At 41.5% G+C, this 15,710-nt stretch overlaps 1 protein-coding gene across 1 annotated transcript in view; it reads right to left on the bottom strand.

Moving 5' to 3' along the window:
* Positions 1-946: 946 nt before the first annotated feature.
* The window catches only part of SMC1B (structural maintenance of chromosomes 1B), an 82,314-nt gene continuing 67,550 nt past the window's right edge, over positions 947-15,710 (bottom strand). The window contains exons 20-25 of the mRNA XM_010837626.1: positions 11,011-11,167; positions 10,348-10,502; positions 7,670-7,821; positions 5,681-5,750; positions 2,504-2,614; positions 947-1,048 (exon numbers count right to left, since the gene is read on the bottom strand). Of these exons, the coding sequence (XP_010835928.1) occupies positions 947-1,048; positions 2,504-2,614; positions 5,681-5,750; positions 7,670-7,821; positions 10,348-10,502; positions 11,011-11,167 (747 nt within the window). The remainder of the gene's footprint in view (positions 1,049-2,503; positions 2,615-5,680; positions 5,751-7,669; positions 7,822-10,347; positions 10,503-11,010; positions 11,168-15,710) is intronic.

Below are 15,710 nucleotides of genomic sequence, written 5' to 3' on the forward strand. Positions count from 1 at the left end.
TCATTGGAAAAGACTCTGATGCTGGGAGGGATTGGGGGCAGGAGGAGAAGGGGACGACAGAGGATGAGATGGCATCACTGACTTGATGGACATGAGTTTGAGTGAACTCCGGGAGTTGGTGAGGGACAGGGAGGCCTGGCATGCTGCAATTCATGGGGTCGCAAAGAGTTGGACACGACTGAGCGACTGATCTAATCTGAAGCATTATAAATAGTAGAGATGATTTGAAGTGTATGACAGGATGTGCATAGGTTATATTAAAATATTATTGCAGCAATCTGTGTAAGGGATTTGAGCATGCTTGGATTTTAATACACATGATGCCCACAGATAAGGATGACTGCTTCCCTGTGAAGTCAGTGTTAACTGGGAAAGCCTGTGTTCTTCAGTGTTTCCTTAACAGAAATTATAGTCAGAGAAATTTAAACAGCACGGAAGCAGACATAATTCAATTTCATTTAAAATTTTTTTTGTGTTCCTAAAATTGCAAATTGCAGACATTTGAAATTAAGAGTTTTTTATTGGCATTTTCAATATTGACTAAAGTTCCTCTGAAATAACTTTACATGAAACAGATTCAACACACTGTAACTATTTAAAAACCATGAGTTTCCCTTAAAGATCACTTAAACATACAAGGCAAGATCAGAGTAAAGATGATACAGTATTCAAAATTTTCTGACCGGCTTTCAGAATGCAAGTTTAAACTGTAGTGGTTTCTTCGTTAAACTCAATCAAAGCTGACTCTCATGGGACACATTACCTCCTGGAGTGGGGCCTGGACACTCCTCAGTGGTGAGCTGCAGCATCTTTGCCTGTAACAGTCAAGCTCTTCCACAAATGGCACACAGGCCGCCTGGCTTTTGCTCCAGAAGCAGTCTGGGCCTGAACTAAACAGACTGGCCTGAGCACTGTGACTGCTCCCGGCTCGAGGGCACTCTAGGTCTTAGTGGGGCTTGTGCTGTCTCCTGCTGCTTTCTCTGCCTTCAGTATCTGGATACTGAGAAAGATCTAGGGTCAAAACTCGGCTGAACATGCAGTCGTCGTGCTGAAACGGAGAAAAGACAGTTAAAAGTCAGTTCCAGTAGAGAGTAAGTGCTATTAATGTAAAGAGCCATTAGTGAGTCTGGATTTGCATTTTAAAGGAACCTCTTTATAACCATCCGAGAAGCTGTTACTTCTGCATTTCCATCAGCTTTATGTTTTGTTTTTGGTAAGGGTACCATAGTTTGGGTGAACTCCGGGAGCTGGTGATGGACAGGGAGGCCTGGTGTGCTGTGATTCATGGGGTCGCAGAGTCGGACACGACTGAGCGACTGAACTGAACGGAACTGAAGGGTACCAGAATGTGCCACCCAAAAATATGCCTCTTTTGCATGCGGATTGTTTTGAGCCAGAGGCTACTGAGAACCAGCAGATACAGGAGAAGCTCTAAAAGCTGAGCACAAGTTTCCCTTCTGTAAAGGAAATTGACATCTATGTGCAAGGGGACATCCTTTCCACTCTGAACTCTTCCTCAGTGGAGAAGGCGCTCGAATCAGCAGAGCAAATCCGACTGGACAGCCCTTGTTTACTGTGCTTTCTCGGGTCCCTGTCCGGTTGCTTGCCTTCCCTTCCCAGAAGCCCCAAGCCCCTTCTGCTTATTTCAGCCTAGGGTGGGCTACAAGTCCAAGTTCTCGCCCGCTCTGAGTTACTCACTGCTAGGTGTGCCCACTTGTATGCACAATACACATTAGTGACCTGTCTGGTGTGACTGACAGGGCCCAGCTGAGACCTGGGCTCAGCCCTGAATAGTTCGCCGCTCCTCTACACTGGCAGTGAGAACTTCCAGTTCTCTTCCAGTGACCCCCTGATATTAATTAGGCACAGGAAGGGAAATCTATTTTTAAACTTTTTTTTTTTCAGTTTTTAAAAAATTTAATTTTTATTGCAGTACCGTTGCTTTAATTTTTATCTTAAAGGAAAACTCAGGAAGTAAAACCTCATTGTCCAAGAACTGAATGATCTAAATGAGTTGCTCTGCTCCATTAGCTCAGCTAAGTACTTTCAATGGCTTAAGAAACTGAATTACAAAAATTACTATACAACTTGGAACTCTGTCAAATTCTTTGTTTTTTCTTTTAGTAGCTTTGGAAGATAAATGGCTCCTTGTTAGCTCTACAACAGTGCATTTGTTGTTGCTAAAACATTCAAACATTATAGAAATATGGAGGAGGGTATCGACAGTTTACCCTGTGTAAGTTAATGTGCACTACTGTTTTAAAAACAAAATTATACTCACTGTTGTGCAGTTTTCTATTTGCTTTTTCACTTAAAATATAACTTAAATTTCTGTGTACTGCCATAGAAAAATATCTAAGTAGTTACTATTAAGTCTCATTTGACTAAAAAATATTTAGGCCTATATTAATAAAAGTGCAGAAATCAAACAGTGTCTATACTAGGAACTTGTGGTGTCAGGACACACTATAAGGTGACTTTATCTGTTTTTACTTATCTTTACCTCTGGATAGATGCCTATCAGTGCATCAGCTTTGGAATAGAACTCCTCTTTCAGGGAAATGATTATCATCTGAAACTGTTCCTGAGTCTGCTCTTTAATATAACTTGACACCTGGGAGGAAGCAGAAAGCACGTTTCATCAGTAAGCGAGGCCTCCTCTCTGGGGGCTTTGAGGACGGATTCTGCAGCTCTGAATCTGCCCATTTTAGGTGACAAGGCACTTACTTACTTCTCTTTCTGTAAACTCAATAAATCCACTACAGAAATGGAAATAGTTCAGTCTGTAAAATAAGAGGTTAGTAAAAAATATATATAAGGCTCATTAAATCTACGATTGAAAACTTGGAAGAATATTTTTAAGAATAAAACTCTAACTTAAGATACCATGATGTGAATAGGCAATCAATCTTGACAATAAGGTAAAACTACCACTCCGATATTTCTAGGGTAAAGGGTGGTATTTAAACTTCCAACTTCCTATATTGCCATCAAAGCCTCGAGATGAGAAAAATATGGCAATTATATATACATAATCCATAATCAACTCATTTGGTTAGAGGGGAACTCAAAGACTTAATTCTAAGGAATGAGAATAAGAACAAGATAGACTGCATAGAAATGGGTCTTGGTGGACAGACTCTACTCAGAACTTGGAAAATTATGAAGAACAATTGGGACTCAAATTACAGTTTAACAAGTTACTTGCCAACACCCTGGATTTCTCTGCAAGTTTACAGTATGTCTTCTCCTGACTGCACCCAAGAAGTGAAGGACATATTTTGGAAGCAGGAATGGCAGCTTCAGTTGAGGAATGAGTCAGCAGTTGAGGTGAATGATGAGAGGGAGAAAATGCTTCAGGCTAAGAGGCTGAATTCATGGAAGGACCTCCCCCATTAGAGGCAATGGTAGCCACGTGAGACAGGTCTTTAAAAAGTCTTGGGGTGTTGACAGAATGGAAGAGGAGACAGGATACAAAAATGTAAGGCATGCATTTTGCTAGGAGTCACGTGTGATAGAGGCTGGGTACCCTGACCACAAGCGGGACTGGAAGCTGCTTCACAGTTGCTCATATTGCATCATGCTCATACTCAATTCAGCAGTGGGGTGCCAGGAACGTAATCTCAAAGGGAAACTGGAAATTAAGAGGCTTTTAGTACTTAGGATAGTACATCTTACAATAGAAAAGAGTAGTAAATAAGACCTAGTTCTTGAAGATTCCACTAATACAAACATCTAAATTTTGCTAGAAGATATGGATACCTTGGGCTTCCCTGGTGACTTAGCAGTAAAAAATCTGCCTGCTAATGCAGGAGATGTGGGTTTGATCCCTGGTTCGGGAAGATCCTAGAGAAGGAAATGGCAATCTAATTCCAGTATTCTTGTTTGGAAAATCCCAAGAACAGAGGAGCCTGGTAGGCTACAGTCCATGAAGTCACAAGAGTCAGACACAACCGACTGACTGAACAACAACGGAATACACTTCAGTTCCCCTTCAGAGAAGGCGAGTGTCCGAAGTCCAGTGATAGAGCCACCCCCTTCCCCTCACACACAGGATATGGGATACAAAGTGCTAAAAAATTCTCCCAAACAAGTCAGGCCTTGGAGTCCAATTAGCTGACGCAGATTGGCTGGCATTCCAGAGAGATGAATCAAGACTCTCTTTTTATTCCTGTGTTTCCTTTTCCCAGTCACCCCGACATCTCTCACAGGTCACAGAACGTGGCTCTGGCCTGTTCTCTACAAGCTTCAGGGGACTCTGGATCTAGTTCCTAACTTTTGTGGGGGTGGCATCAATGTGCTATTCTTATGTATGCCGTGACATGTTCAAACAGCAAGGCCCTATAGAGAGCTGGGTTAGGTGAATACAGCCTGGGAAATGCTGGAAGATGACACTGTTCCCAGCAGAAGTTACCCCGGGCTGCAGCTCCTAGAAAGCCCCTGCGTCTCCCAGGATCACACAAGAGGCTCAACAGAGAGAGATCAAGGGAGGTCAACTGCACAGACTCAGGGTGGTGCCCAAGACTCAATACACCTCTCAGGGTTGGACTCAGTAACCAAGTTTGTAAGACTAAAGTATAACCCAGAATGCCAACTTAACAAATTACTAGAGACCTTCTCTGTCAGCATGACCAGAGCTGCTGCTGCTGCTGCTGCTCTTAAGTCGCTTCAGTCGTGTCCGACTCTGTGCGACCCCATGGATGGCAGCCCACCAGGCTCCTCTGTCCCTGGGATTCTCCAGGCAAGAACACTGGAGTGGGTTGCCATTTCCTTCTCCAATGCATGCATGCATGCTAAGTCGCTTCAGTCGTGTCCAACTCTGTGCGACCCTATGGACAGCAGCTTGCCAGGCTCCTCCGTCCACAGGATTCTCTAGGCAAGAATACTGGAGTGGGTTGCCATTTCCTTCTCCAATGACCAGAGCAGCCTCCTTATAAACAGCTATAAATGCAAAGTCCAGTCATTTCCGGAAGGCTGATGAACCTAGAATCAAAACCAGAAGTTTAATTCGTCTCCTTCCAGAAATGGATGGCTCTGGCAATAGGACCACGGCCCAGGGTCTCTGCAGGATGGGGCCGCCAGCGTTTGCCTCCATCCTGTGGTCACCTTCCAGTCAAGTCCGAAATTTAGTCAAGATGGCTGAGACGTCTGAGAGTCTGTCACAGGCGCCTCTGTCCGTCTATGTACTGATCTTTAAGGCTGATTTTCAGTTATGTCCTTCGTTCCCTCATGGTCTCAAATACTGAAAACAGGATTAGGATTATGTGCAAATGCACTGATTGGAGACATTTTAATAAATGAAGGGGACCAAAATTTTGAACTTTAATTCCTTTGGGATTTTATTTAGGTATGTTATTTTGGACTTTATTAGACAACTAATTTGGTCCTATTTGCCATGTGGTCTACTTTTAAGGACCCTCTAGGTCCCAATACCCAGATTTGGGGAAAAGCAAGTCACTCCGCAGCAGTGCTGCGGATCCAGCACAGTGATCCTGAGTCCCCCAAACCCTGAGTGAAAACTACTACCCTGGATCATCTTGTTTTTAGATTTTTAACTTAGATTTTGCCTTTATACAGCAACTATCAAACTATGTTTGCTCAGGGTAAATTGCCTTCTGACTGCATCCTGATCCTTGAACTGTAAACACTGCACTGGAAGTTAAATCAGAAAGGAACTTACTTTGCCAATGTTAGTATTGTCCAGGGCTGCATCTACTTCATCTAAAACAAAGAATGGAGCAGGCCGAAAACTAGAAAAAAATTACAATCAAGTCAGTTACAACTTTGTTTTACAAGACTTGGAGGACAGGACTAAGAATATTCAGAATAAATAAAACATGTCCTTTCGTCTGCCTTTGTCTAGGTCACCAATGGCCTCTGTCAATAAATACAGTGCTCAATTCCCAGTCCACATCCCTTCAAAGGTGGATGGAACCAGGGCAGTCCTCCCCGACTTCCTCTGACGTCAAGGACACCATGATCAACTCCCCGCCCCACCCATTGCTCCAGGCCCCAACCTCTTCTGTCAGCTCCTCCACAATCTCTTAACTTCTTGACACTGTGGTGTCTTTGGGGCTCAGTGATCAGAGCCCTCTTCTATCTAACTAGCTTCTTTGATGATGTCATCTGCTCTCAAGGTTTTGAGTATCATTCATAGATGGAATGCTCTCACACTTCTACTGACAGTTCTGACTTCTCAAACCCTTGCCTCACTGGTCCAGTGGCTTACTCAGCTCCACGTGGGTATCTGCTCAAACTCAAGCAAAATCAAACTTTTCACCTACCCTCAAACCCACCCCCGTCCTGTGCTCCTCTCCAGTTCAGTTAATGGCGGCTCTTATCCCTCTAGTTGATTAGGCTCCCTCCTACCCCACGCCGTATCTGCTCCCATACTGGTCTGAACCGCCACCATCTTCCGCCCTGATTGCTACCACAGCTCCCTAACCTGTGCCTGCTGCTGCTGCAGACAGTCTGTTCTCTACAGGCACCAGGCTTACTCTGGCCTCAGCACTTTGCTCTGCACTCATGTCTAGAATATTCTTCCCTTAGAACGCTCCTCTAGAACACTCCACCCATGTGACTTGATCCCTTAATTTCTTCAAATCTTTGCTCAAATATTACCCTTTCAAAAAGTCCTCCCCAGAAGACTTTAATATTGCAAACCCTTCCCTGTTACTACTGCCATTGCCTCGTCTCTACAGCATCTGTCATTTTCTAATAGTCTCTGTATTAGAGAATTAGTTTCCTAATACACCTTCTTTATCATCTGTCTCCCAGCTAAAACTAAGTCTCTTTGAGGCAGGGTCTTTGTTTTCTTCACTGCGGTCTCTCCTATGCCCATTAACACCACTCGACACAGTAAATATTTAACAAACATCTGTTGAATAAATGGATGGGGTGACACCCAGGAAGAGTCGTGTTCTGCTCAGATTCACTCCTGTTACAGTCCCTGCCTCCTCCATTTCTCAAAGTCTTCCTGCATTAGTGGCATCTTCTTTAGCTTTCCTATCATCACCAATTCTTTTTCCTTCTTGGGACCAGTAACAAACAGCTGTAAAACTTGGGTTGATCTTTCTGATCATGAAAACAGAGAGGCTCTATTATCCATACCATAGTTCTTCATCTAGTGCTTTGGATGTTGAAAAGTTAATTGCTTTACTTTTAGCTAACATCTTTCCTGTGATTTATTTTACAAACACAAGTGTCACCATCATCAGTGGAAATGAGGAGGTTAAACTTTTTTCCAGAAGAAATACTTTGCTTAACATCCCTTACTAAATAGCACATCTCTGAATGTGGACTAGGAAAATAACATAAAAGTTAGCTGTTTTTATTTTGTTTGGATTTGTTGTTGGAATTGTTTTTTGGCAATCTTAAATTCAAATCTGGCCATTTGCTACCCCCTTTTCTCCTTTCTTTTCGATTAAGCTGGACATTAGTAGCTTTTGATAATAACAAATTGAATAAAAATCTGTCAAAGACTGAATTCTCTCTTAAATTTGCTGTCTAAATTATTACAGGCCCATAGCATAACCTGAATTGTCTGGCTGAAAAAAATAGCTTTGTATGACGTACGCTGCATAAAGACAAGTAATAAGTAGATCTTCTGTAGGAAGGGCCATTTGGCCTCTGCCCTGATGCACAGTCAGAGGGCTCACTGTGACCATACCTGTGCACAGCGAACAGGAGTGCCAGGGCTGCCACGCACTTCTCTCCCCCGGACAAGTTATCCATCGGCATGAACCGTTTGCCTGGGGCCACACAGTTATAGCTAATTCCCTCCAAGTAAGGCTCTTCTGGGTTCTCTGGGCTAAGAAATGCCTGAAACACATGTTATTTATTTAGCAATATCAAAAAAGCTATTGGTAAAGTTCAATTTGGAACTGCAAAATACTACTGGTTTTTATTTTTCTCCGTTTGATGGAAAAATATACCAATACTTGTAAATAATGTATTCAGCTCTACTTATAATCAGAGATAACAAAGTTTACTGGATAGGGAATACAGGGAAAACATTCTAACACATAAAAGATAAGATCTTCCCATCAGTCTGCTGTTCATAGTTCAGAAGCATATGCTGCAGTCAAACTAAAACAGTCTTCATTCAATTCTTCCACTGGTCCTTTCATCAAATCTTTACTGAATACCTGTTATGGGTCAAGTTCTATAGGAACAGAGATGAATCCTGCCCTCAAGGAGTTAATAGGTTTCTTCTAGTCTTACTTTATAAAAAATAAGTTAATTTTTGGATTAAAGATCTAAGACCAGAAACTATAAAACTCCTAGAGGAAAACATAGGCAAAACACTCTCTGACATAAATCACAGCAGGATCCTCTATGACCCACCTCCCAGAGTAGTGGAAATAAAAGCAAAAATAAACAAATGGGACCTAATTAAACTTAAAAGCTTTTGCACAATGAAGGAAACTATAAGCAAGGTGAAAAGACAGCCTTCAGAATGGGAGAAAAGAATAGCAAACGAAGCAACTCACAAAGAATTAATCTCAAAAATATATAAACAGCTCATGCAGCTCAATACCAGAAAAATAAACAACCCAATCAAAAAATGGGCCAAAGAACTAAACAGACATTTCTCCAAAGAAGACATACAGATGGCTAACAAACACATGAAAAGATGCTCAACATCACTCATTATCAGAGAAATGCAAATCAAAACCACAATGAGGTACCATCTCATGCCGGTCAGAATGGCTGTTATCAAAAAGTCTACAAACAATAAATGCTGGAAAGGGTGTAGGGAAAAGGGAACCCTCTTACACTGTTGGTGGGAATGCAAACTAGTACAGCCACTATGGAGAACAGTGTGGAGATTCCTTAAAAAACTGGAAAGAGAACTGCCATACGACCCAGCAATCCCACTGCTGGGCATACGCACCAAGGAAACCAGAATTGAAAGAGACACATGTGCTCTAATGTTTATCACAGCACTGTGTACAATAGCCAAGACATGGAAGCAACCTAGATGTCCATCACCAGCCAAATGGATAAGAAAGCTGTGGTACATATACACAATGGAAAATTATTACTCAGCTATTAAAAAGAACACATGAATCAATTCTAATGAGGTGGATGAAACTGGAGCCTATTATACAGAGTGAAGTAAGCCAGAAAGAAAAACACCAATAGAGTATGAAAGAGAAAGTGAAGTCGCTCAGTCGTGTTGGATTCTCTGTGACCCCATGGACTGTAGCCCACCAGGCTCCTCCATCCATGGGATTTTTCAGGCAAGAGTACTGGAGTGGGTTGCCATTTCCGTTTCCAGAGTATCTTCCCAACCCAGGGATCGAACTGAAGTCTCCTGCATTGTAAGCAAGACGCTTCACCATCTGAGGCACCAGGGAAGTCACGAATGTATATGAAATTTAGAAAGATGGCATCGATGACCCTATATGTGAGACAGCAAAAGAGGCACAGATGTAAAGAATAGACTTTTGGACTCTGTGGGAGAAGGCGAGGGTGGGATGATCTTAGAGAATAGCATTAAAACATGTATATTATCATATGTGAAATAGATCACCAGTCCAAGTTCGAGGCATGAAACAGGGCACTCAAAGCTGGTGCACTGGGACAACCCTGAGGGATGGGATGGGGAGGGAGGTGGAAGGGGCGTTCAGGATGGGGACACATGTACACACGTGGCTGATTCATGTCAATGTATGGCAAAAACCACTGCAATATTGTAAAGTAATTAGCCTCCAATTAAAATTAAATTAATTAATTAAAAACACCACCACCACCATCACCAAGTTATTCTTGGTTGAAATTCTAAGTATGTGATTCAAGATTACTTCAGTCATAAAAGAATACCGAGAGAAAGAGGGAAACTCACATATATATGACCTGGTCTACATCTTTTGTCCATGTCCAACTGCACAGTATTTGCTATGGATACTGATCACGGAATGGAAAGACCAATACGACAAGGGGCGCGTCTAGACTTGAACCCTGCCTCTAGTTCCTTCCCTCTCCACAGACCCCACATCAACCTTTTTCCCCTACATTACCCTAACTCTACTGCAGAGACCACTGACAGCTCTACAAAGTCAAATTAGTACAGATCACAGAATTCCAGAACTGAAAGAGAACTTGGAAACCAGATGATCTAACCCACTCATTGTGCAGATAAAGAAGCAGGACCAGAGATTTTGACTTGCCAGGCTGACTAGACCTAGAACACAGGTCACTGTGATAACCAATTTTCATGAGCTGACTTTACCCAGTTAAGTGGGTTACTCAAGAGAGAGTGATGGTGATTTATCACCATTAAAGAAAGCAATATCAAGTAACACAAGTTCCTACTCATATTTGAGGGTGAGAAATACATACTTGGGCACTGTTGTTTCTGCAGAGCTTCTTGTAGATTTGATCAATTGAGACTGAGATGTGCTCAAAACACTGGTTGAAAAGATCGTATCTCCTTTTTTTCACCTGTTCAAACTCTTGCCTACATATTCTGGCTTCCTTTCTGCTGGCCTCAAAAGCTAAGAGAGAATCAATGTTCTTTATTTTGAAGATCACCAAGGGCTTTTCTTATTTTAACTTTAAAGCATAAAACATTTTTTAAGCTAGATTTTGAGTTTGGCCATCTTGAATTAAATCTACCTTCAAAACATCTCAGCTACTATTAAGTCCAAGAAAATGACTATTAAAATTGATGAGCTCCTTTTCTGGGTAGGGCTGATTTTTAAATAATAACAACAAATTCCAACAGAGTTATCTAATATGCCTCTTGTGCTGCTATGAAATAAGACACTGTTCAAAAATAACCAATACACCTGTTTTTAAATTAAAGCAAAACTCTTTTCAAAAAGGAAGAAGTTAATAATTCAGCATTAAAAGTACATTACTATAAGATAACAGAGAAAAAAAAATATATATATAATCAAAACAAAGGTACAGTTTAGGGGGGATTATTGGTAAATGTTACAGAAATCAAAACCCCTAATACCAACGAATATGATCTTGCTATCAACTAAAGTTTAATTTCACCGTCTATGGACTCCTGAAACTTGTCTCTGACAGTCTTCAGGTTCTCCACGGCTCTTAGGTTTGGGGCTGCTGTCTTCAACAGGATATCTTCTTGGGATGCTACTTGTTGTAGGAGGAGTCTAAGCTGGGCCTCAATTTCTTTATCAGATTGTAGAGCCTATTATTGGCAAAGAACAGCAATGATTAGCATGCCACTTAGACCCAAACTGCTGCAGTAAGTAGGCACCGGGCCCTTCAGGGTATGGCCCCTATTTCTCTCGCTCTGCATCCAGCCCTGCCAGCCCTGGCAGCCCTCTCTGAGCCTGCAGTGCAGTTTGGGGCACTACTGTGGCTTCCTGGGTTGGCTGTGCCTTTTCATAGCTCAGGTGTCATGGGTGCTGCCCTCTTGGAACACGCTTCACCTTCGTATTTCTTAATCTGGCTAAAAAAGTAAACAATTCATGTTATTGCTTCTTTTAAAAATTTTTTTTAAATTGGAAGATAATTGCTTTATAATACTGTGTTGGTTTCTGCCATAAATCAACATGAGTCAGCCACAGGTATTCATGTCCCCTCTCTCTTGAACCCTCCCTCCCATCTCTCTCCCCATCCTACCCCTCTAGGTTGTCACAGAGCACAGTGTCACAAAAGCAAATTCTCACTGGCTACCTATTTTACATATGGTAATATGTATGTTTCCATGCTACTCTCTCAAGTCATCCCACCTTCTCCTTTCCCCACTGTGTCCACAAGTCTTTTCTCTATGTCTTCATCTCCACTGCTGCCCTACAAATAGATTCATCAGTACCATGTTTATAGATTTCATATGTAGGAATTAATATAAATATTTGTCTTTTTCTTCAACTTATTTCACTCTGTATAACAGGCTCTAGCTTCATCCAACTCATTAGGACTGACTCAAATGTGTTCTTTTTAATAGCAGAGTAATACTCCATTGTATATATGTACCACAATTTCTGTATCCATTCATCTGTCAATGGACATACACTCGTTCATTAAAAAATACTGATCATCTACTATGTATGAGGATTCAGTGATGAAAACTACTCTGTCCTTGCCCTTAAAGAGCTGACAGGGAAGGCAGACATGCAAACTGGCGTTGACAACAGTGTGAAGCCCTCCACCAGGTGAGCGTGAGTACTATGGGCAGAAGAGATCCAGCCCGTCTGGTTGTTGCTGTTCAGTCACTAAGTCATGTCCAACTCTCCGCGACCCCGTGAACTGCAGCATGCCAGGCTTCCCTGTCTTTCACTATTTCCTAGAGTTTGCTCAAACTCATGTCCATTGAGTCCAGGATGCCATCCAACCATCTCCTCCTCTGCTGCCCCCTTTTCCTCCTGCCCTTAATCTTTCCCAGCATCAGGGTCTTTTCTAATGAGTCAACTCTTGGCATCTGCTGCCAAACTATTGGAGTTTTAGTATCAATTCTTCCAGCGAATATTCTGGGTTGATTTCCTTTAGATTGATTGGTTTGATCTCCTTGCAGTCCAAAGGACTATTCAAGAGTGTTCTTCAGCAACACAATTTGAAAGCATCAATTTTTCGGTGTTCAGCCTTTTTTATTGTCCAACTTGCAAATCCATACATCACTACTGGAAAAACCATAGCTTTGACTATACAAACCTTTGTTGGCAAAGTGTTGTCTCTGTTTTTTAATATTCTAAGTTTTTTTATAGCTTTTTTTTTCAAGGAGCAGGTGTCTTTTAATTTCATGGCTTCAGTCACCATTCACAGTGATTTTGGAGCCCAAGAAAAGAAAATCTGTCACTGTTCCACTTTTCCACCTTTTATTTGCCATGAAGTGATGGGTCCAGATGCCATGATCTTTGTTTTCTGAAAGTTGAGTTTTATGCCTGCTTTTTCACTCTCCTCTTTAACCTTCATCAAGAGGCTCTTGAGTTTGTCTTCACTTTCTGCCATAAGAGTGGTATCATCTGCATATCTGAGCTTAATATTTCTCCTAGCAATCTTTATTTCAGCTTGTGATTCACCAGCCTGGCATTTCACATGATGTACTCTGCATAGAAGTTAAATAAGCAGAGTAGCAATATACAGCCTTGACGTACGTACTCCTTTCCCAATTTCGAACCAGTCCATTGTTCCATGACTGGTTCTACCTGTTGCTTCTTGTCCTGCATACAGGTTTCTCAGGAGAAAAGTAAGGTGGTCTGGTATTTCCATCTCTTTAAGATTGTTTCACAGTTTGTTGTGATCCACACAGTCAAAGGCTTTATCATACTCAATGAATCAGAAGTAGGTGTTTTTCTGGAATTCCTTTGCCTTTCCTATGATCTAATCAGTCAGTCAGTTCAGTTGCTCAGTCATGTCTGACTCTTTGCAACCCCACGGACAGCAGCATGCCAGGCCTCCCTGTCTATCGCCAACTCCTGGAGTTTACTCACACTCATGTCCATTGAGTTGGTGATGCCATCCAACCATCTCATCCTCTGTCTTCCCCTTCTCCTCCCGGCTTCAATCCTTCCCAGCATCAGGGTCTTTTCCAATGACTCAGTTTTTCACATCAGGTGGCCAAAGTACTGGAGTTTCAGCTTTAGCATCAGTCCTTCCAATGAATATTCAGGACTGATTTCCTTTAGGATGGACTGGTTCGATCTCCTTGCAGTCCAAGGGACTCTCAAGAGTCTTCTCCAACACCACACTTCAAAAGCATCAACTCTTCAATGCTCAGCTTTCTTTATAGTTCAACTCTCACATCCATACATGACTACTGGAAAAATGACAGCCTTGACTAGATGGACCTTTGTTGGCAAAGTAATGTCTCTGCTTCTTAATATGCTGTCTAGGTTGGTCATAACTTTTCTTCCAAGGAGTAAGCATCTTTTAATTTCATGGCTGCAATCACCATCTGCAGTGATTTTGGAGCCCCCCAAAATAAAGTCTCTCACTGTTTCCACTGTTTCCCCATCTATTTGTCATGAAGTGATGGGACCAGATGCCATCTTAGTTTTCTGTTGAGTTTTAAGCCAACTTTTTCACTCTCCTCTCTCACTTTCGTCAAGAGGCTCTTTAGTTCTTCTGCTTTCTGCCATAAGGGTGATGTCATCTGCATATCTGAGGTTATTGATATTTCTCCCGGCAATCGTGACTCCAGCTTGTGCTTCATCCAGCCAGCATTTCAGATTATGTACTCTGCACAGAAGTTAAATAAGCAGGGTGACAATATACAGCCTTGACGTACTCCTTCCCCTATTTGGAACCAGTCTGCTGTTCCATGTCCAGTTGCTTTCTGACCTGCATACAGATTTCTCAAAAGGTAGGTCAGGTGGTCTGGTATTTCCATCTCTTTAAGAATTTTCTACAGTTTATTGTGATCCACACAGTCAAAGGCTTTGGCATAGTCAATAAAGCAGAAATAGATGTTTTTCTGGAACTCCCTTGCTTTTTTCATTATCCAGCAGATGTTGGCAATTTGATCTCTGGTTCCTCTGCCTTTTCTAAATTCAGCTTGAACATCTGGAAGTTCACAGTTCACATACTATTGAAGCCTGGCTTGGAGAATTTTGAGCATTACTTTGCTAGCGTGTGAGATGAGTACAATTGTGTGGTAGTTTGAGCATTCTTTGGCATTGCCTTTCTTTGGGATTGGAATAAAAACTGACCTCCTCAAGTCCTGTGGCCACTGCTGAGTTTTCCAAATTTTCTGGCATATTGAATGCAGCACTCTCACAGCATCATCTTTTACGATTTGAAATAGCTCAACTGGAATGCCATCACTTCCACCGGCTTTGTTCGTAGTGATGCTTCCTAAGGCCCATTGACTTCACATTCCAGGGTGTCTGGCTCTAGGTGAGTGATCACACCATCGTGATTATCTGGGTCGTGAAGATCTTCTTTGTATAGTTGTTCTGTGTATTCTTGCCACCTCTTCTTAATATCTTCCCGTGCTTCTGAAGCCTAGCTTGAAGGATTTTGAGTGTTACTTTGCTAGCAGGTGAAATGAGCACAATTGTATGGTAGTTTGTACATTCTTTGGCATTGCCTTCCCCTGGCATTGGAATGAAATCTGACCTTTTCCAATCCTGTGACCATTGCTGAGCTTTCCAAATTTGCTAACATATTGAGTGCAGCACTTTAACAACATCATCTTTTAGGATTTTAAATAGCTCAGTTGGAGGTAACATTTAAACTAGAACCTAAACCATGAGCAGAACTAACTTGAGTGAGGAGAGAAGGGAAAAGTGCGGCAGGCATTACCTTCCAGGAAAACTTTCTTGACCCTGTAGAGGGTTATTTAACATCTGATAAAGGTGTGTTTTAATTCATTGGAGGAAAGAATTTTTTAGAAGATGCCGAGTAAATTGATTAATTTATGTACCTTCTAAGAAAGATTCTTACCTCATACTATATATAAAAATAAATTTCAGATAAATTAACTAAGAAAAGAAAAAATCATTAACAGGAAGAGAATATTTATAAATAGTAATGTTGTAGGGAAGGACTTATTAAATATGAAAGCACTAAATAGACTATAAAATAGATAAGAGGTTATTTTCTGATTTCCCAAAGTGCCACAATTAACAATAAAAGAACTCAATAAATCTAACAAAATATATTAATATTAAAAATATGAAATAAAAAGACGTGGTAATTATTGCTACTTGACATCCATTCTCCTTTTCTTCCTTTCTAACAAAGCCCAAGTTGGCCATGTCTCCCTCATAGGGCCCATGAATCCTGCT

This window comes from Bison bison, unplaced genomic scaffold (genome assembly GCF_000754665.1).
Source record: "Bison bison bison isolate TAMUID 2011002044 unplaced genomic scaffold, Bison_UMD1.0 scf7180017864079, whole genome shotgun sequence".
Classification (NCBI taxonomy): Eukaryota; Metazoa; Chordata; class Mammalia; order Artiodactyla; family Bovidae; genus Bison; species Bison bison.